This window comes from Suricata suricatta, chromosome 14 (genome assembly GCF_006229205.1).
Source record: "Suricata suricatta isolate VVHF042 chromosome 14, meerkat_22Aug2017_6uvM2_HiC, whole genome shotgun sequence".
Taxonomy (NCBI): domain Eukaryota; kingdom Metazoa; phylum Chordata; class Mammalia; order Carnivora; family Herpestidae; genus Suricata; species Suricata suricatta.
In genome coordinates this window covers 10,702,554-10,729,252 of record NC_043713.1, presented here as the reverse complement: position 1 = coordinate 10,729,252, position 26,699 = coordinate 10,702,554, and the positions used below count along the sequence as shown (strand labels likewise).

The 26,699-nt window shown below is 37.3% G+C and overlaps 1 protein-coding gene across 1 annotated transcript in view; it reads left to right on the top strand.

Annotated features, from left to right (window-relative positions):
* The window catches only part of CDH7 (cadherin 7), a 106,591-nt gene that overhangs the window by 69,812 nt on the left and 10,080 nt on the right, over window positions 1–26,699 (top strand). The window contains exons 6-10 of the mRNA XM_029922744.1: window positions 1,318–1,571; window positions 14,792–14,928; window positions 15,716–15,837; window positions 16,488–16,605; window positions 19,790–20,041. Of these exons, the coding sequence (XP_029778604.1) occupies window positions 1,318–1,571; window positions 14,792–14,928; window positions 15,716–15,837; window positions 16,488–16,605; window positions 19,790–20,041 (883 nt within the window). The remainder of the gene's footprint in view (window positions 1–1,317; window positions 1,572–14,791; window positions 14,929–15,715; window positions 15,838–16,487; window positions 16,606–19,789; window positions 20,042–26,699) is intronic.

Below are 26,699 nucleotides of genomic sequence, written 5' to 3'. Positions count from 1 at the left end.
CTGCAAACACACATCAATATTTGTATATTTTGAATGTATATGGGTTTATGTATGTATATTATGTTTATATAAGTAGTGTATATATTCTATACATCATATATATACTTTCAGTGTGTGTGTATATGTACACATCCTAGTCTATACTTGTATGCCTACATTGGGATTTTTTAAATCAGGATCACACCTTTGGGGATGGGTTGGAATATATGCATACCTGCATGTGTGTAACACGCATGTGCCCATGTACATGATAGATGAAGTTGGACTATAATTCTCAATATTACATTTTTGCCCCTTTTTCCTAATACATTTTTGTGCTATAACCATTAAGTCAAAATGACAGTTACATCATGCATTATATTTCATACCATTTCTTTACTTTTTTAAACAATTATTTTTGTTTTATCTCATTGAATATAAGGGATATTTGGAGACATCTTTTCAGTGGTGAGATTGAGACTCAAAGTCATTAAAATCTGAGGCTCTGTATGCCCTGAAGAAAGAGAAGCATTTTATTGTCACAAGCAACTTCAGCATGTTGTGTATATAACTTTTTTTTTTTCCCCACAGATGGTGCTTTCCTAGTACAACAGTTAATTGCCCTTACAACTTTATAAAGCTACCAAATGGTTTAACTAGGGTCACTATTTTTGAGTAACGTGTTAGCATGCTAATCCTCCAGGAAAGTTACAGAATTGAGATTCTGGAATATAACTCTCAACCATCAAGCAGAGAGACACAGTGTGTACCAGGAGAGGAATTGTAGAGAAAGAGACAATGGGTGCTTCATCAAGAACTGGCCATGTTTTCAGACAGCACAAACTCAGCACACAACCTATCCTGTGAGCCTCCCTTTGGAACACCTATAAAAGCTCAGGATTGTAATGGAGTCCATGAAATCAATGAAGATGACCTTTTAAATAAGAAATTCAGTAGAAACTTGTATTTTTCTTTTTTAATGTGCACCCTGGGATAGTGCAGTTAAATTACATGGTTGAAGAATATTATATTGGTATCCCTGTTGGAAAGATTTTTCAATCTTATCAGTTGTCTTTCAAATAATATTCTAAAGATTTGCATTTGCCCATGCACTGCTCAGCAGTAGAGTGGATTAACTTAGCTCAAAAGCACTTACCATTGTCTATGAGCCAGAAAAGCAGCAACGATTCTGATTGGCATTATTATTTATTATTTTTGAGTGCTGATGGTGCCTTTTCGTGGCTGAGTCCTTTCTATGCTTATTGACATTCATAAATGAAAAGGCTCTGCTTAGCTATTTAATTGGTAATTTAATTTTCCTAATAACTTTCTTTATAGGACCTGGATTTTGAAGCCAAAACAAGTTACACACTCCGGATAGAAGCTGCAAACAAAGATGCAGACCCTCGCTTCCTAAGCTTGGGTCCATTCAGCGACACGACCACAGTGAAAATAATTGTGGAAGATGTGGATGAGCCCCCCGTGTTTTCCTCACCCTTGTACCCCATGGAGGTGTCGGAGGCTACCCAAGTTGGGAATATCATTGGCACTGTCGCGGCTCATGACCCGGATTCTTCCAACAGCCCTGTGAGGTAAAAAAGCTCATTGCTCTCCTTTTCTGCAGTTGTACAAGAGTGTGGTTTACTCACAACTCCTGTCTCTACGTTATGATGCTTTGGGCTCGTGACAAATGAAGGCCAATTTTGTATATGTATTGAGCCACAGCAGCAGAAGTGAAACAGGATCAGAGCAATGCAACATTTCACTAATTTAAAAATGCTTCACCTGATTATCCAAGGCCATTATTATGTAGCAGTATTTTCAGGCATCCATTATCATCCACAAGCCATAGCTGATGTCAACCATCAGCTTCCTAGTCAACCAATCATCCTGAGCTCTTTCAAAGCACACTGTGTTCAAAGATGAAGTGTTGCATGCCCTAGTTATAGGATATATGCGTATATTAGAAAACAAATTTTATAAACAATTTAAATTAGGGATGAACGTTTAAATAGATCATTTTCTCATATTGGCCTATTTGGTTAACATATATTTGTTTATTATTTTCACTTATGAAAAATTATAACTATCTCTAAGGACTATTTTAAAGTGTTTTATCAAAACACTATCGATAACTAGATTGATACTCTAGATAATTAGATAACTAGACTTTATCGATAAAAGTCCTGTATCAAAACTAGACACATGGTTCTAAGCAACCTATCTCTTTGCAACTAACAGAGCACTTCGAAATACCACAATATCCAATTTCACACATTTTATATATAATTTATAACTATGATCTGTGTGTATGTTGATGTGGGTGCATATGATACTTTATGTCTTTTTAGGGGAATCTTATAAAGAATGTATTTGAAATTTCTTTGTATTATATGTCTTAACTTGGGTTCACTGGTAATTTTCAGTGTGACCTTCTGGAGTTTGATTACAAAATCAGTCTAGACATTGACTACAAACTGTCATTAAAAATACCCATAATTTAGACAATGATTCTTAGTTAAAAACTAATAATTTTTACCTCTCTAAAATAATGTTTATTAGGCATGTATATAATTACCATGTATAATTCGTTAAGAATAGCTTATAATTTTTACTTCCCTAAAATAAGCTAAAATCATGAGCTTATTTAGGAATATATGGGACACTACCACTATCCTTTCCTTTCTTTGTGTCTGACATTAATATCATTGTTTAGTGAAGAATTTGTTTAAAATAATTGTTCACAAATGAAGTCATACTCAGCATCTCCCTATCTATACAATAAGTTCAGGCTATACGCATGGCTATATTATTTTTAACACAGCGATCACACACTATCCCTAATATAATCTTTCATGCAATAGAACATTCGGAAGTCATAAATGTACAAGATGGAACAAGCCTTCCTCTTCTCCCTATAATAGTCCAGCCTTCGTTGTCCAAACAGTGTCCTAACTTTAGCTCAGCTCCATCCACCAAATCTTGTTGGCTTGCACACACTTGAATTTGGGTTTTGTTATAACATCACATCTCTTACACATGTAAGTCTCCTTCCTTTATGAACAATCAGACACAGCATAATTGTAGGCATAGATCAGCTACTTAGAATAGTCAGACTTCTGCTTAAATCATTTAATGGGAAGAAAGAGAATGCTTTCATGATGGGGATAAAAAAAGAGACACATCTATATCACTATTCAGTACTTGAGTGAGAGGAGGTAAGAAAATTTGATATATTGCATTGCCTTTTTATCCTGTTTCTTATTTTTTCTTTATGCATTTCCTTGTGTAGCATTCTGTTAAAGCCTCTCCATATAAATATTTTACTTTTTGTAGTACTTTATTTGAAAAAAATGCAGCATTACATAATAAGTCTGGGAGGAAAGAAGAGTAAGACCAGGTAGCTCGTGACTTGAGGCAGAGATGAAGTGACCTCCAGGTCCGCTCCCGGAACACAGAGAGAGAAAGGGTCAGAAGGTGAACTCTGTTGGTTTGGGAGATGCAGATCTCTGTGTCATTCATCAGTGAAAGAGGCTGGCCAGGAATTTATTTTTACCTCATTTTCTTTTTCTTAAGGCTCATAAACATGATCTGAAAGTTCAAGTTAGTACTACCTTACGTCCGTTTTTTAACACCTAAATCTCACAACTAAAGAGGACAGCCTTTGTTCAAAGTGGACTAAAATGTTGTCATGTGTGCATATTTTTTCTTTTGTGAAGTCAATGTCTTAATATTTAAAAAGAATTTTAACGTTTATTTTTGAGACAGAGATCGTGAGCAGGGGAGGGACAGTAAAAGAGGGAGTCACAGAATCCAAAGCAGGATCCAGGCTCTGAGCTGTCAGCACAGAGCCTGCCATGGGTCTCAAATTCATGAACTGTGAGATCATGACCTGAGCCAAAGTCAGATGCTAAATTGACGGAGCCACCCTGGTGCCCCTGACTTAATATTTACTACTTGCATTTTTGACATATTTTTTACACTGTTTTTTTAGAAGGTCAGCTCAATAATTCATAACTGATTTTTTTCTGGATCTGTCTTTCATACATTTCTCTTCTCCTATTAACTTGTGGTATCTGCCTTTAAGAGAACAGGCTCCTCCTACCATATTCTAGTTTGATAATAGGCGTGCACTGCTGTGCATTCTCTAGAAGACTAGTTCTCTTGTCAGCCCTGCTGTTTGCTGAGTTACCTAGGGGATGCCGCTTAGTCTCGTACGTTCCCATATACCCAGTAAAAAGGAAAAGCAAATCCTACCCTTGCCTCATCCCAAGTGTTTTGAACATTAAGTGATAAAGGGATAGTAACCAATGATTTTAAACTGAAAATCATGACTTAAGCAGGAAGAAGTATTATCATTATACATCGCTGTTATCATAGTTTATTGTATTTCACGCCAGTTTTATTTCAAGGTCAATAAGTCAATGAAAGGAGACATACTTTATAAGCAACTGTATTGGCAATCTGTAGTGAAGTTTATTTTGCATTCACATATGTCCCAATACATAGACAGTATTGTGTAGTTTAATGTACATAAACATGTGTTGGCAGTGGGCACTCCAGTCCCTATCAAATGTAAGCCTTTCTTCAGCAAATGCCACTGGACAGATAGATGGATGGCACAGTCGACTGAGATCTTAGGAAAAGTGAATTTCCAGATCAAGATAGCCCGCAGTGTCTTAGAATCGTGAGCTTGTGCTCACACCTTTAGAAAAGTTGTGGTTCTTGGAGGAACGGAAAAGTAGTAATTGTTTTATTGTAATTGGTTAAATGTAGGCCAGTAGTGTTTGAACTGTAAAACAGGATGGGAAATTGGATAATTAGTATTTATTAACTGGCATTTTTGTGGCATAATACTAAAATCTAGCGTATGCTATTTATATTTGAAAAACTTACCAATATGTGGAGTGTGAGACTAGAATTCTAGAAAGAAATGCATTCACTTTTCTCCAAAAAGACAGAATTGAGAGTCTCTTCTCACGTGATCTCTGCCTTGCTCAGCACTTCCTATTTTTACCTACCTTTGGCACCAGCCAAAGGTACGAGTAACTCTTCTCTGTGCATATGTCCTCTCTTTAAAAGAGGACTGGGCGTTTACTTCACGATAAAGCATTTTGACCATCTAGAAATGTAGTAGCAATAGATGGAAAGATGAAATGAATTCAGAGCCTGGTGCTTAGCCAGAAAATAACACCATTGTGAAGTGTCAGGTCTTCCTTATAGCTTGCCCAGCATCCAGACAGGGTATCTCCCCCATCATGTCATGTACACTGTTTTCCTCTTCCCATATAGAAAGTAAACACCAAAAATGGAAATTGGGTGATAGTTAAGATTATTTAGCTAGGAAAAAAAAGGAAAAGAAAGAGGCAAAAGTAGCAAAAGTAGATAACTGAGGTCCAGTGTGTATCTGACTCTTCATGTTTTATGTAACTGCTTACTATTTCATGTAAAATTTGGCCCTCAATGCCAGATGTCAGGGTTTATCTATTGAACTTGGGAGGACAGGTCACGTTCTACTGATTTTGATCATCTTTCTGAGTGTTAGAAACTTAACTTCTGAGTTTCTCATCAGTGAGATGGGAGACACGGTAAGAGCAGCCTAGAGGGGGAGCACTCTTTATCTTCATGTCAGCCCTCGGAGCCTGAGCAGTGCATCAGCGTGCATTTATTAAGAACCTGCTTTTGCACAGTGCTGGGGTGAATACTGACGGGAAAACACAAAGATGAATAAAACATTTCCTCTGACCTCAAGGAACTTCCAGTCTGGTTGAAGAAATAAGATCCCATAAAAGTTAAACAAAATGAGGGAGGGAAGTGTCAGATCCATAACAGAGCAAATCGTGAGATAAGTTGTAGTCACTCCGAGCTCACTGGACAGGAGACTTCATTTGAAGGAATGGTAGCATAAGCAAGGCTTTGAGGGAGGGCAGGATTTGGACAAGCCAAGAAAGCATTATGCAAAGTCTGTTTATGTTTTATTTAGTTACATCCTAAGAGTCTAGTGCTGTTTTATGAAATCAGCAGAATTACTTCCATAGGCAGCAAAATAGCCCGAAGTCCCTGTGCTAAAAATAGCCAATGGATTGAAACATGATATCATTACAAATAAGATCAGATGGGAAGGGAGGGTTCATAAAAATTAATGAGGATTGTTTTCAGCCTTTCTAACAAGTTAAATACAGAACTACATTTGTACTTATGTTCAAGGATACTAAGGTAATATTGCTTACCTGCAGGCTCTTTTGGCATTCCTCGTATTGTATATTCTCAGATAAAAGGTGATAAAATAGTATCAGATATGACATTACGTAGTGTGACTAGTATGAACACATTTGGGATGTTTGAATAATTCAGTGTGTAGGGTTTTTTTAAGTAGCTTGTATGCATGCATATATTTGTACATATTATTTTAATCTAAATTATTTGTTAGTATCTGATTCTGTAAGAAACTTAGCCAGTAATATAGAGGAAAAATAGTGGTTCATGTGAAAAGTAGCAGAAAGCAATTCCATCAGGAAAATAGGAGCTGTAATATATTTCAAAAGGCTGTCCAATTTAATATAACCATCACTAAAAATAAAAAGTTCTGTTCGGGTATGGTGAAGTAAAAAAAAGAGTTATTATACTAGTGTATTTAATATCCAGAGATAATTTTCAAGATTTGTGAAATAGGAAATTCCTAATCCTATGATCAGTTTTTCCATCCTTTATTATATTTCTCTAGAAGTAGAACTCTGCTTGAAGTACAGGTATTCTGAGTTCGCTTTTGGAAGACTCTTGGTAAAATGAATTTATTGGAAATTACACTTCTCTTGATTTGTCTCTTATATTATTTTCCACATTTCAAATGCTTATTGAAAAGTGTGATTAATAGAAGAACACTAAATCCATAATGGTTTTTTTTTTTTTTTTGGTGTGAGTCTTAGGAAACTATACATGAGGTAGAAAGATTAAGGAGCTATAATTACATGAACTTTACTGTTAGCATTCTTCAGTTGCAATGACAGAAATTGGCCATAGATAAATGAAACAAAAAGAAAAGGAGTTTATTGAAATATAGGGGATAGTTCACAGAATTAAAGGAAACATTGAGTAGCTAGTCCTCTGAAAACAGTAGAGTAAGGCTTTTCTAGAAATATGAGCAGCAAGAATGAGCAGATCGTCTTTTGAGCACAGGGCAGTGGGGTGAAACTGTGCCAACCCTGTTCTTTTCTCGTGGCCCTCTGTTTAAGGTTCACGTTTCTTGGAAAGTTTTTTGGCCTGTCTTAGGACGCGGGTTCTGTCTCTTACCCAGGAAGGTCTGGGCGTCTTGATTGTGAGTACCATCAAGATTGCATGAGATTGGGAAGGTTTCGGTCTCCAAAGGAGAGCTGAGTTGCCATTATCAGCAGGGGGGGTGAGAATGTAAAGAGTAGCATCACTAAGTGCTAAACTCAGTAGTTTATTTTGAAGAAAATTTCTCCTTAAAGTCCTATAAGGCGAGCGGTACCATTCCTGTGTTAGAATACATCTCCTGGTCACACAGTTAGAAAATGTGGTTTCAGGTCTGTATCATAAATTGCACACTCCTTGCCGTGGCACACACACACGTACATGCACACATACACAGGCACGCCCACACGCCCACACATGCGTTTCTTAAGATCTCAACTTGAATGAGATCAGCTATTTCTGTTGTTCAGATTTGTCCATGTATATTTATCACATTATCTTTTGCCATTTGGGGAGTAGCAATGATACATTTGTGTTAATGTAGCTCACTCACCCACACATCCTGTCTGTGATTGTTCGCATGTATCTCGGTAATTGGGAGATAAGAATGCTACTTGGGAAGAACAACTCAATTGATCTCTATAGCTAATCAAACAGCAGCAATAATAATACCAGGCGTTTATTAGGGAACACTGAGCATCTGCAGATGAATAAGATGTCCCAACCCTCTCGTTTCCTAGCTATAAAGAGATTGTACACAAAATCTTACTTTAAAAAGCCAGTATTAAATCTGGACATGATAAATCATCATGTGTGACACTCTCTTTTTGCAGCTAAAGAAACAGAACAGTACAAATAGTGAATGGAAAGCCCAAATGAGTACAGGAGGTCAGTGGCAGGGTCGTGGCTATACAGTTTGTCCTTTATTTCCTTGCATGTGGTTTGCGGTGGTAAGCACCGAGTCCACAGATCCTAAAGAATGCAGGGTTTCTTAAAAAGGCATAATTTGTACATTGTTTTTGCTTTGGTTTTTGTTTATACTTAAAATTCTTTTTTGAAAAAGTTGTAAGATCTAAAGAACAGAAAGATCCAAATATGTGTCCTCCAACTGTTTCTTACATTAAACATTAAAGGATTTTAGTGACAGCCTGTATTCTTTATACAAACCAAGAAAGGCCAATTATGGATTATATGCGTGTGTTATATTTTTGAAACATAATGGCTTTAATGAACTAAACTTTAGAGATGTTGCTTTGACTATGAGTTTTTTTCTTGGCAATATACTATAAGAACATCCTTTATTTCTCTGTACTGAGTGCCCTCATTTTGTGTTTGATCCTAGGGAAATTACAGTTACAAAAATGTGCACTGACTCTGTGATAAGGTGGGGTAATTGCTAAGATCAGACACTTACACAATTTTGGAGATCTCTTTTTCAACTCACTCACTTATTAATAAATTTGGGCTGAGGGATTAAATCCCTACAGGTAGTCAGATCAAGTTTGGTGTTAACATGCTAGGGTCTCCTGATTCCTAATCATGGGATCCCACAGTCACATCACATCATATTAGGTTATTCTTTTTAAGAATTTTCCAAAACTGTAACTTGGTGTGACTTGACTGAAACTTGGTACTGGGAACAGGGCGTGGATTGAAATACAGAACACAGTTGGGTTGACAAAAATTAATAAAATGTTAACTTTTAGGTTTAAATCTTGCTGCTTTCTGATGCTGTTCTTGTGCTTTCTTTCTGAAACCGTTACCCATTTTCATCAAAATGATGTCTGGCAGGACCATGACCCTTGAGCCTTCCTTTTTCTCACAAATAAATCAACCACATTTTCTGAACCATTTTCTCTTCTCCACAAGCAGAGCCCAAACCTCTGAAGCCTAAGGGTCTCTGATTTGAGTCAGGAATGCAGTTCTTCGGGATGGCAATTAAGTCTCATGCATCTAAAGACAGGGAAGGTGGGGATGAGTTAGACCAGAAACCAAGACAACTCCTCTGTGCCTGCTTCACGTTCGGGGCCTTGCAGAGGCCCTGTGTGGGGGAAAAAATAAATTCTTTTCTATGTAATTGGAAAGGCTTGCTGCTTTAATGCTAGAGGACTGTCTTCAAGGAATCATAGGACTGAAATAATTGGGAAGGAGGAAACATGGAGTGCAGGAGGACCAACGTGAGGAAAGACATCAGAACGGGAGATATATATGGCCTTTTAATTAATCTGTTAATGTTATTTTGACTGTCTTAGGGTTTTAGATAAGAGAGCAGTGGGGAAAAAGTGAAAAGAAGCAGAATTGTAGAGCTGTAAGTGGCAGGGACTAAAAGCTCATTTATAAGCAATGTGTTATATAATGGAACGATGGCTCAGATGACATGGTTCTGAATCTTGGCTCCATCCACAACCAACTGTGAGACGTTAGTATCTACTACTGAATACCACAATAATAGTAACTACCTGTTCTAGTTAGAAATTGTGCTTGGCTAGTAGCAACAAAGCTCAACGCTAATGACTTACTAATGAGAAGTCTGGAGCTATTCACCCAAGGACTGACAATTTGGCAGTGTAATGTCATCAGGGGCCTTGGCTTCTCATGCCAAGCATTCATCACCTCATATTTACAAGATGGTTTTTGGACCTCTTCCATTGTGTTCATGTCTCAGGTGAGATGGAGGGGAAGGGGCAGAAATCAAATGCCAGCTGAACTAACAACTCTATCCTATCATTGTAGGAGGTTTTCAGTCATGCTCCACTCAACTTCCTTCAGCTCATTTGCTAAAATGTTAATATAAAGACAAAGACACCAACACCAGGTCAGCATGGGAGATGAGCAGTTGTAGTTGTTCAGCCAAACACATGACTGCCTCTAACAAAAGCAAGGCTCTACTAGTAAGACTTAAGGGTGAATGAATATTAGACATGTACATCAAAGTCTTTGTTGCACATAGCTCATAGCTGAGGACTCAGAGAAAAATGTGAACTATGCTTTAAATACTGAACTCGTTCTGAAGAAGCGATATTTTGGGGGAAAGGTTGCTTGATGCACTTAGATCTACTGAGTTTGAGTTGAAAATGCTGCAGGTATCTGGAGCAGTTAACTCTCAAGAAAAGAATTGAGGCTGGATATTAAGATTTCAAGCTGTCTGCCTAATGGATAGAGTGGAAGCCTTAACTGTGGCAAATTATAGAAGTAATCTCTTTCATTGGTTACTCCAACATACATTGAAAGAAGCCAAGTTTTCCTAGGATGTAATTTGCAGAAGCCTAGTGGGATCCTTGTGAGTCCACATACCACTAATGGCACTAGAAAATGCAATGCAATTCACTTTAGTTTGTGATGAGAGAAGCAACCAATTCTCTTCCTTCCTGTTCAGCCTCTAATTGAATCAGGCCATCGGACATCTCAGTGCCTAGGCCAGTGGGTTCAGAGCTGCAGAGGATGCTCCTCTGAACTTCTTTAGAGTCTTCCTTTTCTTTTGGCTTGATCAGCCCTCCTGAGAGATATCTGGCACCTCTCACTTAAAAAAAATGCCTATATATTGCTTCTCGGCCTTTTGGCTAAGATCAAGTGTAAAATATGCCCAATATAATCTTTACTTCTCTTGATTGAGTTGCTTTTCTCAGGTAACTTTATACAGTATTGAATGCCTCATATATAAATTCGAGTTTTTTGTATGTCTAGAGAAACTGGTTGGGAAAAAAAGTTCCCCTTTAATTCTCAAGGATCCCAAGTCCTTGTGATTAAGAAGCATAAATGCCTCCAGGAGTGTTCTGGACAGTTTGTGTCCTCTGTGTCCTTGCCAAGTTCTTTTGTCTCAAGCCAACAGCTCGTCCTTTCCCCACATCTGCTCTGACTCCCTTCACCATATTCTAGGAGGGCAATTTGTTGGTTTTCTCCTAATACGTTGATAAGGAGTAAAATAATGCAAAATCCAGGCTACAGTGTATTGTCATTGGGACTGCCTGTACTTGGCAGTTGCTGAGAAACTGGATGTAAGAGTAGATAAGAAAAATAAGTTAGTGACCAATTCTAGATTTTTAGTTGGAGCATTCAAGTGACTAGTGGTGTCATTTACTCAGAGGAGACAGAGTAGGGGAAGACAGGGCTTGGGAGACTGTAAGAGTTATAACATCATTTGGGACATGTTACATTTCAGTTAATGTTTATCCATGTGGTGACATGAGGCAGGCGATTCAACGTTATGTCCAGTGGACCAAGGAGATTTTATGTAAATTTGGGAGGAATCAGAAATAAAAAAGTTATTTAAGCCATGGGGCTATATAAGTTGCAAAAGAAAAGGGGTTCATATAAAGAAGAGTTTTCAGAGTTTCAGTAAAGAACAGTCAGGAAGAGGAAGGTGAAGCAGCCAAAGCGACTGCAAGAAAGTGGAGAATGAGGTAGGAGAAACACAGACAATATGTGGTACTGGTAAGGGTCAATGGAGAAGGTGTTTTGAAGAGTCATCAGTGGTCAGTCATAGTATATTTGAATGAGAGGGCTAGTAAGAAAAGAATGGGGAAGTGAACAATGGATTTGACCGTATGAAGTTCAGTGATGAACTGGATACACATGGAGAAGTGTATGTGAAGTTTTTTAGTTTTTTCCTTTTGATGCAAATAAAATTGTATGAGGGAAAAGTATCTTATCCCAAGGAAAAACATTCTTGACAAGGTCAGTGAAGATGCGGACCAAATGTTAAACAGTTTGATTCTGATAAGAATAATAAGGCTTCACTATAAAAGAAGGATGTTAAGGAAGAGGGTGGAGAAAGTCAAGGGAGATTTATTTATTTTTCTCACATCCCATGTAGCACAGATCCTGGAAGTGAGAGTATGTTTTGTTTGTACTGCCATTGTCATTTTCAAGCAAATTCAATTTTCTTTTTTCCTTCAGAGTTCTCAAACCTTTTATGGAGTGGGTCATCAGAATTTTCCATGTCACAGTCAACCACCAAATATACAGTAATCACACTGATTCATTGAGGATTTTAGTTCCCAGAATATTTTATTCCTTCCAATTATAAATTCTGGCATGATGATTGGTAACTATAGCCATGACTCATGAAACATATTGGCCTTTCACTTTCTTGGTCTTTTTTTAAAATTTATATTCTAATTAGTTAACATACAGTATAATATTGGTTTCAGGAGTAGAATTTAGTTACATATAACACCTAATGCTCATCACAACATGTGACCTCCTTAATATCCATCACTCTTTTAGCCCCTCCCCCACCCACCTCACCTCCAACAAGCCTCTGTTTGTTCTCTGTAATTAAGAGTCTCTTATGATTTGCCTCCCTCTCTCTCTCTCTTTTTTTTTTTTTTTTGGCCTTCCCCTATGTTCATATGTTTTGTTTCTTAAATTCTACAAATGAGTTAAATCATGGCTTTTGTCTTTCTCTAATTTATTTCACTTAGCATAATCCACTCTAGCTCCATCCACACCATTGCAAATGGGCAAGATTTCATTTTTTCTGGTGGCTGAGTAACATTCCATTTTGTGTTTGTTCCATTGTATGTATATATGTGTATGTAGATATATATATATAGACACACACATACTTGACATCTTCTTTATCCATTGATCAGTCAATGGATATTTGGGTTCTTTCCATAATTTGGCTATTGTTGATAATGCTGCTATAAATATCAGGATTCATGTGACTCTTTGAACCAGTAATTTTGTATTCCTTGGGTAAATTCCTAATAGTTCAATTGCTGGATCATAGGGTAATTCTACTTTTAACACTCTGAAGAACCTCCCTGTTTTCCAGGGAGGCTGTATCAGTTTGCATTTACACCAACAGTGTAAGAGGGTTCCCCTTTCTCCGCATCTTTGCCAACATTTGTCATTTCCTGAGTTGTTCATTTTAGCTATTCTGACAGCTATGAGGTGGTATCTCATTGTGATTTTGATTTGTATTTCCCTGATGATGAGTGATGTGGAGTATCTTTTCATGCGTTGGTTAGCATCTGCATGCCTTCTGCCCTTTTCAGTTTCTTGGACTTCTTGACTCCAGTCATCTGTTCTTCTGCCTTGATTTGGTCCTAGATTCTTATGAACATACAGTTGACTTGTCAGCCCTAATATATATGCTATTGTTGAAAATCTGTTTCAAGGGTCTCACTCTCTGTCTACCACTTCCCACTTTAGAAATTCTGCATCCTGAAAGAGATTTACAATCTATTGATGCTGCTGGAATTGCCTCAATATCAGTCTGTCTTCCCTTATTTCCTTAGTTCTTCCTTATCAACTTATATGTCATGGGCCTTCATTCTCATCACTCTTATATACATGCCCCTATCATCCATATACCCCTCTTCTTCCATTGTTCATGACCAGTTAAAATAACCCTGTGCTCTTTATCCACCTTTGAGCACATGGATGATGACAGAGCAAGACAGACAAATAGGATGACTGGTCTCATATTACACTGGTGAACATAAATCTCAAAGTATCAATCCACAATGCTCAGTTTTTCTGTTATGCTTTCCTTAGTCTCTCTATGTGTATTTATGCTTATGTATATATTTCTGTCTCTTCTAAAAAGTGAGTACTCCTCAAATCACCTTTGCCCTTTTGCTCCTTTAGCTGATAATCTTGTTTCGTATGCCATCAAGAAAATAGAAATCATCAGAAAATAAGTTCCTCATATTCTCAATACCCAAATACCTATTGCTGGACGAAGACAAGACTTGTTGGTTTGTGGTTAATTTTCTAATATTTTCTGATGCCTCCTCTTTCTTTGCTATGTGTCTAGCATTTTGTGATACAGCAGACTCAAAATAGATGATGCTGTTTATAATAGTAGTTGGAGAACTATGGAAACATAAAGTACTCTCATAAGTTGGCTACACATTTATCTGTTATTTTGTTTTTAAATGAGATCCCTTTACTCTATGACTGGGGATGGCATTTGAAGACCATCATTAGTGGGAGGTGTGTGAATTTTGTATGTGGAACAAATAAAAGCATAATGGATTAAGAATACAGGTACAACAGTCATTTCTCACTCATATTTGGATAGCAGAGATTTTGATAAAGTGCTCCTGCACACCAAAGTATTCATGTAACTTTAAGGGTTTTACCTTAAAACGTATCTATGGAATCTTGGTGAAGATCCTGAGAGAGAGATTATTTTTTCTTTTAAGTTGGGGGTTAAGATCTGGCTGGAGCTATCAAGACAAAGGTGTTACTAAGTATATGTGAATGGGCAAGATGTCTACATATATTTCATTTTAGAGGGGCCTATAACCACGGCAGGGGCTACTAAGTCTATTATAAATGATTTTGGGGAGCCTACATAATATAAATAAATTTGAAGCTTATAATATCAAATCTTCTGTAAAGAAAACAATAGTAGGGTGCTTATTTTTTACTGACAGAAAAGTAAAAAAATTACTTACAAGAACTTAGGAACTAACTATAACTTTGGTGAAATTATAAACTAAGCATGTATTGGTTACTAATATGACAGATTGTGGGAGTCAGCAGGATTTGATGACTGGCCATGTCATTAATGAAATAAATTTAGCAAATTATAATCAAACATAAATACTGAAGGGTTTTTTCTTCTATTTAAATGTGGAATTAGGTATTCAATTGACAGAAACACAGACTTGGAGAGATATTTCAATATCGATGCCAACAGTGGAGTTATTACAACTGCCAAATCTTTGGATCGAGAGACAAATGCTGTTCATAACATCACAGTTCTTGCAATGGAGAGCCGTAAGTTGCAAGCTTTAATATTCAGTTGGGATGGGGGACGTTGAGAGTGGAAAATGGGCTGTCATGAAGTTATAATTTCTACTTGAGTTATAGTACATGCTTATTCAAATTAAGCAACATTTTGAAAATTCTGAATTTCAAACTGTGAAAGAAATTTATATTCATTAGTTACATTTTCTAATACTCAGAAAGTTAATGAAAAGAGAGAGCTATAAAATAATGGGCCCGAGTTATCTTCAGAGGATTTCTTGTTGCTTCGTAGTCATATTTTAGAAGCTACATTTATGCTGATACAGAGTTGGGCCCATAGCTTCCAGAAAGTAGTAAGTTGACCTCTATCCAAGAAAACTCAGATTTGCATATTGATGTTGAACTAATTTGAGCCCCTGATAAAAACATTGAAGGAATAATGCACACTTCTGTGCTTATTATGTACATATATATGTATAGTCCTACACATCTGAGCTCTAGCTTCAAGGAACATTGAGATTCATAATTTATTGGTCATTCTTTCAATGATTTCCTTATCAAGGACAAAAAAATGTATAGACTGTATGTATACATGATGTTTAGATCAAATTTTCTGTTGCTCTCTTTGAGGCCTACAGTGTTAAGTTTCTAGATTTCATTCAAAGTTTGGTCATTTTCTTATTAGAATCATGATTTAGAGAGGCAAACCATTTTGATTGATTCTAATTATTTTTAATAATAGTTTTTTGAGTAAAATGACAGTGGAGTAACAGCTTTACTCACAGAGTAAATGATAAGACATTTTCCTCTTTATTAGAGAATCCATCTCAAGTTGGAAGAGGCTATGTGGCCATTACTATACTCGACATCAATGACAACGCCCCTGAATTTGCGATGGAGTATGAAACCACCGTGTGCGAGAATGCCCAGCCAGGACAGGTAAGAGCTTTCACAACACCAGCCTTCTAGCTTGTGATTTCTTTTAAAATATCCAGCGGCAGTTGCCTTTGAAATTCTTCCAGCTTTATCATAAAATATAATCAGCATGTCTCACCAAAACTAACACTTTGATGTGTACTATAAATTAACATTGAAGGAACTTTAAAATTCTGGTTTAATTGGGATGATGAAATTTCTCAGGAAGAAAGATACACATTGTAAAAGCCATGGTACATGGTTGAGGGCTTTGACTCCCTTTAAGAAGTCTAGCATATTAAGCTTGATTGAACTGTTGCCCCACTTTACACAGCAGGTGTAAGTACCTTGAACTTCTAAAAATTAAGTGCAGTTTAATCTTGGTGCGGTTTGTTCTATTCATTTTGTTCGGTGTTTTGTCATGTTCACTGGGTTGGCGTTATCAGTTGGTACAGCTTATTTCTCCAGTTCACAAAAGTAAATTCAGACACAACATTCAAAAAGGCCATGGCTTGTTTTTCAGAGCCCTTTTTAGATTGGGTTCATATTAGTATATCTGATCCTTCCTCCCAGGAGGATGGTATTTATTATAAGGTATCAAATTGCTCTTTCCTATCACAGAAAACAAAGCCAAGCACAACAACATGTTTTCATGTTTTAATTCTCCATCACAGGTTATCCAGAAGATCAGTGCTGTTGATAAAGATGAGCCATCCAACGGACATCAGTTTTACTTCAGCTTAACAACCGATGCAACAAATAACCACAACTTTTCATTGAAAGACAACAAAGGTAAGTCACCAGTGAGGCAGCAGGTACAAACTGTCTAAGCAACTACATTTTCTCACTCAGGAGTCCTGGTTAAGGAATACATATACATACACATATACACATATGTGCAAGGATGTTAATTAAAGGGCATCCAACTCTTGGATTCGACGCAGGTCATAATCTCACGATTTTGTGAGTTTGAGCCCCACATCGGGCTCTGCACCAACACAGAGCCTGTTTGTGTTCTCTCTCTGCCCTTCCCACACTCATGCTGTGTCTTCCTCTCTCAAAATAAATAAATAAACTCTTTTAAAAAATTAAAGGGCAATGAGCCCAGTAAGTAATTTTTATCTATGGATTTGCTGTCACGAAGAAGCAGCTGCTATTTAATCATTTCAGGCCTATATCCAAATAAGGTGGAAGCCAGATCCGTCTCTCTTTACTTCTAGACATTTGAGGGGCCAGCTAAATGTGTTTATAAGGCTATCCCATACAGGTATAACTGAAGCATTAAGAAAATAATTGGTATTTCCAATCTGATTTCAACCTAAATCAATTTTGACTTATTTTTACATAAAACTAAAAGTAATCCATGCAGATAATTAAAAGATACACTCTTGATGCAAGGAAATATAAAAAAGAATTTCCTGTCATCTAAATCTAATTTTTCTACTTCAGAGGTGAACACTCTTATCAGTTCCCTGTCATTTAAAAAAAATTAACGTTCATTTATTTTTGAGAAATGGAGAGATAGAGTGCAAGTGGGGGAGGGGCAGAGAAGGGGGGGAGACACAGAATCCAAAATAGGCTCCAGGATCTGAGCTGTCAGCTCAGAGCCCAGTTCAGGGCTTGAGCCCTTGACCTCCACCAACATCAGAAGTTTAACTGAGTGAACAACCCAAGTGTCATTAGAGAAATATTTTAACAAATACCTGTAGGTATATTTTGATTTTGCTTAAATATATACACACACATATATATACATATACACACAATATTTATATTTTATAAACATATACAGACTGACATAGGCATATGTAAACATATATAGACAATTATATAATTGTAGACATAGAGAGCATACAATTATAAGAACTTCTAAAGGAAACAGAAGACCATGCTATTGTCTAATTTTGAATTTATTCACAGGTGTTTTCATCCAAGGTATTTATTTTAACAGAAGGGTATTTGCAACTGACATATCGAGAAAAGTATTCGCCAACAATAGAGAAAATGTATTTCTTTCAGTTCGAATATGTGAATCAGGCTTCAGAAAAAATAATGTAGAAACAGATTTGCTAGTCAGACAGTGGCTCATCTAAAATGGCTTACTCAGAAGGTAGGCGTTATCAGCGGTTTATTTGCCTGGAGCCACCATCCTCTTTAGTGCAGAAAATCCAACTTTGACCTCAAAACTTCAATCTTAAAGTGACATTTTTCCTCATCCCATTCTCTTCTTAAATGAGAACTCTGTCTTGTCCCTTCAGTAATATAAAAGGAACACCATTCTCCATGTGGGTAATCCCAAACTCTCTGACTTAATCATATTTGGAAGGGACAATTCTCAGCACTTGGATTCATCTGGCCAAATGCAGAGAGGGGAATTTATGACTTTGCCAAGAAGAGTGTGAGTATTTCCCCCACGTGTCATCATCCAGGGCCGCCATGATGATTGGACAGTAAATGCACAATTGAAAGACTTCCCTAGGTCAAGCCCAGAACTCCCTAGCTTGGACCTTGGAGGAAGACATATAAGAATTAGGAGATTAGTTCTTTAATTGGTTTCCATCATAGGAACTGCATAGAGAGCATCATGCGTTTAATGCTACTTTCCCTGAGCACACAGCTCTCATGGATTGGGCATTTTTGCATGTGTTCCTTGATATTTTGTGTATGTGCGTGTGTGCCACGCATGTTAGATTACAGTTCAACATCTCTGATAAAAAACTTTGTGTATCACATCATGAATACATATATCTGAATGGTTGAGAGACAAAGAAATAGACGTGTGTGTTGCTATTAAGTATATAGAAACATACTGAAAACAATATCCTTCAGCTCCATGTGTAGATTTTTAATCAACACCTCAAATTCGTGTTTTAAAAGATTTGTTTACATAAAAACTTACCAGATGGAATCTGAAAATCAAACAGTTCTTCTTGCCACATTTGTAATTGCAGGTTATATGCTTTGTGAGCTTTCTGGATGGTGCTATTTGGATAGAATGGATTTCAGCTTGCTCTTCATTAGAGCATTGTTCATTTTTTTTTATGATAATGTTGGACAAATATCTTTTTGATACCTTGGGAAGGAGATACAGTATTAAAGAACACCAGATGAAACTATCCTATTTTCCTTTATGTATTAATTGCTGTAAATTTAAAAGACCACATAAAGTCTCTAATTAGTTAATTAAGACAAGTTAGCAGAGAAAAAAAATATTTCTGCAGTAGAAATCAGTTACGTGATACTTATTGATCATTGTTAAAAGTTTCATAATTATTTTAAGTGTTTAGAGGATAGAATATTGGATATAAATTAAACACAAATGACCTGTTTTATCACTGACACAATGTTTATATACATGGGGCCTGGGTAATGATGTATACCACTATGGATTTTTAAAAACTACACTATCATTCCTTTAAAAACTACACTATCATTCCTCTCTCATATCTTTACTTACATAAAGCTGGCTTGACTTGTTTTAATAGTTTCTATATTGGGTTTGAACTTGCCAAAGAGTGGACAGATAGGGATTTTTATTTGTGCTGATGATTCTGCAAAGATACTTACCCTGTTCCTCTTTGTATCTGCGTGGTTTGAAATTTAAATAAAAGGGTATATACTACATGTCATTTTCACAAAGCTTCAGGTAAAAAGTGATAAATAAAAATGTCCACATTCGGGTTTGCATCCTAACCATTTCCTTCGGTCGAAGCTATGTAGCGGGGGTAAATGCATTAAGCTGCACTCCAGTGAACGTATTGGGTAACATACAGAGCTCTGTCTGAAGACACTAAACAGGAGGACTGAAGTCTATCACGTACGTTGTGTGCGTGTGTGTTCTAGAAGATTCTACCTCCTAATCCCCTTCACGTGTTTCGTCCGTCCTCCCACTCTCCCTTTACATCACATACAGTTTGGCAGGACTGACTCTACCGGGAATCCTGGGTCACTCACTCGTATGCTTTCTGTATCCTAGACAACACGGCTTCCATTCTCACCAGGAGAAATGGCTTCCGGAGACAGGAGCAATCCGTGTACTATCTGCCGATCTTCATCGTGGACAGCGGCTCGCCTTCCCTCAGCAGCACCAACACCCTCACCATCCGGGTGTGCGACTGCGATGCCGAGGGTGTGGCCCAGACCTGCAACGCGGAGGCCTACGTCCTTCCTGCCGGCCTCAGCACGGGAGCCCTGATCGCCATCCTCGCCTGTGTCTTGACGTTACTGGGTGAGTGCTGTTTCCAGGGCTTTCGCTGCAAGAGCAGTCACAGCAGCCATATGTAGACCGACCAGAGCTCTTTGCTCTCCTTTTGCCTTGAGTACCTTTTTGAGAAACAAATGCAATTATTCTCTTCTATTGTGTTCAACGCGCAACCGATGTTCCTTTGGCCACACTTTCCAATAGTGCATTTAAAACACAGCTCAGAAAAAGAAAAAATATCAATTTCTTTTTTAAAATCGCTGTAAAGATACTTAATTTTCAAATCTACCATGTTGTTCTACACTACCCTACAGAGAAGATACATTAGACCAGAATCTTTTCTATGTTGTTGTGATAAGATGACTACTTCAGAAATTATGGCTTTATGTCTCCACTCTTTTCAGAAAAGATTTAAGGAACGTTTTATAATTATTCACAAATTTTAAAAGTTGTAATTCCAGCACTGCAGAAGTTATAATTTCCCAAGAATTAACATATTTAATTGTACTCTCCTTGATTACTTTATTATGCGGTTAAATAAGATTTATAACTTATATTAGAATTACAGTTTTATAAGAGATTATGCAGTATGCTTTTAAAAGTTGGGAGCTAGCCAACATGGGCATTGGGTAATAGGTTTATTCCTTAGCTTCATTGTCTTTCATAGAATAACTTCTCACAGCGAGGACAATAAGCATTTAATATTGCATCTGAGACTGTGCTGTGTGTTTTCTAATGTAAATGGGTCTAATATAATTTGTGAACCCATTTATAATATATTTTTGTAAAAGCAGAACTTGGCAATGTGAGTCATTATTGTATAATATTTAAAATCAAGATTTATAGAGTTAGGTAAACCTAGCGTTTATTACTGCTCCCAACATATACTAGTTTTTTACCACGGGAACATTAATTCTTCTAAAGCTGGCCTCTTAATCTAAGAGGGGAAAACAGTAGAACTAGTCTCATAAGGTCATTGCAAACCTTAAATGAGAGAGTCATGTGGCTACCAAAAACTGGACATGCAATAACTTTTAAGTGTTATTGGTGAAGCAAGTTCTCAACCTATTAAGCAAGCTAAGACCTAGTTTCTAACACACTGTAAATGATCTCACACAAATGGAAACTACTGTTTTCAGTAACTTTAGCTAACCAAATAAATCTAGAAAGGAAAAAAACATTCCAAATAACTTCACACAGGTGGCAGAAAGTCTCAGAAAATCCTTAGAACTGGTAATTCCCAGTTAAAGCCTGATTAGCATAGAATTCAAATGATTAACCTAAGTATTGAAAAAAATGGAACCATTGCAAAAGGAGATGGTATATGGATGACTCTTCTTGAACTTGGCTAGTTAATCACAGACAATTTAGACTACATTAGACTACAGGTTTCATATTTCCATATAAGGAAATATATATATATTTATATAAGATAAAATTATATTTCCCCAAATAAACACCTTATCCTAAGAAGTGAAGAGGAATAATCCTAGGAGGTAGAATAAGATAAGGTGTTTATGTCTTATATATTACTGTGTTTTTCTAAAGGTTCTTCAAGTCCATAAAAACAAAAGTCAAAACAGACCCTATTGTACTGAAATTCATTTTGAAACTAGTGGCTTTCATTTCTCAGTAAGGACTTGGCTCAGTAATCAGCATGTTCAGAAACTGGTATTTCTGTTTGGCAGTGAGTTTCTTTGTGCCTTATTTCCTGAGCCTTTAGAAGCAGATAATCAGAAGTTTGCATATTCTCTTGATTCTGTCTCCTCAATCGTAGACTCTAGGTTTTCACACAATGTGTACCAAAGTCAATGTGACTGAGTATTTGGGTGGGGGTGCTGTGGATGGGATGGGCAGCCTAGCACCGAACATGACTTCTAGGGCACAAGTAATGCATTCTTTCTACCCCAGGAAGTAAGATGAGTTATATTCCTAGACACTCAATACCAGGATTTGTAGCTCAACCTTTTTAGGCTTCTGAATAAATATTGCTAGAAAAAAAGAAAGGTGAAGGGATGGAAATCGGGAAGAACTCCTTGAGAATCTAGTTCAGTTTAGGGATGACATGGGAGAAGCACCTGGGCTTTAGACCCCTAGAAGAGGGGTTTCCTGGTGTGTCAAGTTTGTGGCCCAGTGAGGTTTCATATTTCCAGAATGCTCATACTGGAAGGCATCACAGAAATCAATTCCAGCCCAAACCCCTGCATTTTGCAGAGTGGGAGCACAGGTACAATTAGGCTCAAGTATTTCAGGAGTTCATTTAACAATGGCGATTATGACATAAGATTCTCAGTCTCCTTAGTCTCAATCGCTGAATTCAGATTAAACTACAGAGGAATTTCACCTTGAGAATATTTTTTAACAAATTTTTCACACGTAGTCCTTTCTTAAGATTGGAAAGTCAGGTTGTCTGAAGTTGGTTGTACTGACTTCACCCCTGTGTCCTTTTAGTTTCGTGGGTGAACTCTTTCCTGAGGCTTCTCCCATTCTCCCACTTTGTTCTCACCCTTTATGATTTATTTGCACTGGACTTCTCTAAATGAAAGAGATCATCCCCAAATTAGAGCCTGATGCTTACTTTACTTACACTGAGTACAACTTGAATGAAAGAGATTATGGTTCTATTCAAACTTCATGAGAGAGTGGACAATGAGTTGCAGTTATTTTGCAAGTAGAAACATTTCATCAGTATATGGCAAAATACTTTAGTATGTTTGACTAAATATATTTGACTATTTTGCCCCAAAATTTTGTTATGCATTTTTATCATAAATGCATAATTGTTGACATATATGCTTATTTTTCAACCAGGCTGAAAGCACGCCAAAAACATTTATGAATGATTGACACTAATTTATTATTTCAGTGGATTTTGAGAAATGAGCAGAGAGAAAGAATTTCAGTTGTTTTAAACATGGTTTGGGGAACCTGGATGGCTCAGGCAGCTAAGCATCCAACTTAGTTTCAGCTCAGGTCATGATCTCATGGTGGCCATGAGACCTAGCCCCCTGTCTCTCCCTCTCTCTGTCCCTTTCCTGCTTCTGTGTGCTCGCTCACTCACTCCTAAAATAAACATTAAAAAAATGAAATACAGTTTCAGTATTAATGATTGCACATCTATCCAGAGAATGTTATAGGTAGTTTCTTCCTTAGTCTGCACAGTTACTTTCTTTATTAGCTTGTGCATTTTCCTGCACAAGTGTCACTGTCACTATATTAAGCTTTGTTTTTTCCCTATTTGGACCATTAGGTTGAAGTAATTGAAGTCCTGTAACATCCCCTCTAGCTTTTTGCTCTTCAGCTGCAATTGGGATTCGTTAGACTGGCCCAGCTTCAAGTGCAACAAGGCATTTGTAGAAAACACTGCTTACCACATGGAATTCAAGTTCAGGTTCTTCCAGAGTGTGCAGATGGCCAGCATCACATTCAGCTGTCATACGTCTTTTCACTTTTCTTTCCTGGTGTACAAAGTGCTGAACTGTATTTGGTCCCGTTACTGTGGCCACTCATGATTTTGTTCAACAGGAAAGTATACCCTAGTTTTGTAAGTGATGATATTACCTAAGTAACAAAAAAAGAAAACAGATTGTGGAGAACAAGATGATAGCACTATGTAAAAGATTGATCCCCATCATAATCTCTAAGGAGAGAATGTACTTGATACAGCAGTCCTATTGAGAATAAAGGACTGAAGTGGCTAATGTTTGGTGGCACATGGTTCCCCATTCAAACAAGTGCAAACATAGTAAAAAATCATATTTAATGAGCTCTTAATAAGAGCTAGACATTATGTGCTTTACAAGCATGGTCTAATTTAATTCTCAGAACACATTTCATAGGTGAGTATTATTAAGTAGTATCATGCCCACTTTTTATATGAGAAAACTGTAATTGGAGGAGATATGCAGAAAGTTAGGTATCAGAACCAGGACCCAGACACAGGCAGAACTGGCTTCTGAATGTCCTTTATAAGGTATTTTTCCCTATGTGTTTTCCAATATGAAAGACTTGTATGTCTCTGGGAAATACCTAGAGATCTATGGGCATCCCAACCCAGGTACTGCCAAATTAGAGCTAGAAGAATCTTTGATATGCTCTACAAAGCAGCCTTATCAATTCTTTGGTTAACTCTGAGTGTCTAATTTACGGTATCCTCCAATAACTTCCCACCTTGAGAGAACACATCAAGAACTGCATACGATAAATTTGAGATTATACTGCATTATAACCAAAATATATAGTATGCCAGTTGTCTTTGTATACACAGTATTTGTTGTACTTCGGTCAGTTTTATCTCTATTTTGAGACTCGAATGAAATAATTCTAACTTGCACATTTAATGGAGAGGACTCTGTGGTATGGTTGGGGCAGTAATGGGAAGTCCAGTTTAGGTTATAATGAAATATTTCCCTGTCTTGAGACACGTCTCTTCCATGCAGATGATTTGCAGAACTCTAGATGGGCACATCCATCATTCTAGCAGACTGCTGGCATTAGGCATTGAATACAATGATTAAATCCTAAACAGTGTTCCTATATCCTTACTTCTCCTCCCAATTTAACCCTGCTCCCATGTTTTTTGAGGGGAATCAGTCAGTCAGCCTTTCCTTTTTTTTCTCTTCCATTTCCCATACCCAATCAGTACCTTCAATTATGAATTTTACTTTCTTGGTTCTTGAATCTATACCGTTCTCTGCCTGGATGCCGTACCTCTGCCCAGGGTCCACCATCGCCTTCCTGGACTCTGCCAGTCACTCCAGTCTCTACCAGATCCAATCCATCAGTATCCCAGGCGGAGTAAGCTTCTGCAAAGCAAATGTGACTGTGACACAGGCCAGCTTGAAATAAAATGTCCTTGGCTCCCAAATGTCTACAGACAAAAATCATAGACTCTCTGACCTTCCTGCTTCCTCCCAGTTCAACCTTCAGCCAGATGGTGGGGCTGCTCTTTTCTCAGACTCCTCCTGCTTTGCCTTCGCTGCTCTTAAATGACTTACCCCTTCTGTCTAGAACACCTTTCCCCTTTTTGGCATCAGAGTCCACTTTGGGTGCTGCTCCCGCATACCCCTAGCACCTTGTTTATACTAGATCATCGTGCATGGTTGACTCAGCTGTTTCATTAGTGTGTCTCTTTGTCTATCTCCTCTAGTAGGTTCCAGCTTTTAGAGACAGGGACGGAGCATTATTTGATCATTATATATGGAGCACCTCATAAACTGCTCATAGGACACATAGAGGGTGTGCCATACTACATGCTGAATGAGACCAGGAAAGATTTTAATGTACTCATTAGTAGAAAGGAATGTTTGATTTAATTTTACCTTTATCCGTAAGTGGTATCTCCATTGGATCCAGATTTTCCTATTTCCTAAGATGATAATGATGTTAAGGCATTTTTTTTCCTGAAATCCAGTCTGTCTCTATTTTTTTCTATAAAGTAGATATGGCACACACTTAAAATATTTACATTATATTTTTAGGGTAATAGCCCCAAGATCTAGAAGGGCTCAAGAAAACATAAAACCAAATACGTGATTTTCCAAATCTGTCTAAAGATAGAGAAAATATTGCAGTAGAGATTTCAAGGATACTGCATTTGTTGTTAAAATTCAGTTTAAATTTTAGTTAAAAATGCTATTGTCGATACCTAATTTACCTTAATCGCATGCTGGGATTTTATCAAATATAAATCTTCATTTCTTCTCTGTGACTATAAATAATAGAGTGGGTTCATAAGTACAAGTTCAAATTCTAGCCTTGTGTTACTGAGCATCTGCATATATCTCTTATTCTACAGCACATAGATCCAGACAAAATGACAAGTTGAATTTTCTCATCCCTTAGATCTTAGCTTAGATGTCACTTCCAATGACATTTGTCTTTGATCACCCGACTGCACTAGTACCCCTGTATTTTTCCTATCATTTCGCTTTTTAAAACATAAATTATTTCTTTGCTTGAAACATTTCAGAAGCATCAAATGTACTTACATAAAATCCAAATGGTTCTCGTGCCCCACAAAGCAAGACATGTTCTGACACCTGCTCACCTCTTGAAGGTCTCAGGCTGTCTAATCCTTCCCTCACCCTGTAGGGAGAGACACACAGCTGCCTTTCCATTAGTTTCAAACATGCCACCCTGTTGCTAAGACATTCTTTCTGAATCCCTTCACCCTTTGGTCTCACACTATCCTTATGTCCAGGCTCCGTGTTACCTTCTCTGGGAGACTATCCTCACCTACTGATTACGAGCCCTTCACAACCATGATTCTTTTTTTTTTTAGGTTTATTTATTTTTGAGAGATAGACAAAGCATAAGCAGGGGAGGGATGGAGAGAGAAGGGGACACAGAATCTTAAGCAGTCTTCAGGCTCTGAGCTGTCAGCAGAGCCCTATGTGGGGCTCGAACTCACAAACTGTGAGATCATGACCTGAGCCGAAGTTGGATGCTTAACCAACTGAGCCACCCAGGTACCCCAATTCTTGTTTTTTAATTGACGTCTACTTGACCTATAATCCTATTAATTTCAGGTGTACATTATAGTGATTTGATGTTTATATGAAGCGAACCCTATGATAAATGTAGTTACTGTATGTCACCAGAGAGTTGTTACAAAATTATTGACTGCATCGCCTATACGTGACATTTCCATGTCTTAATTACTAAGTGAAGGATTGTACCACTT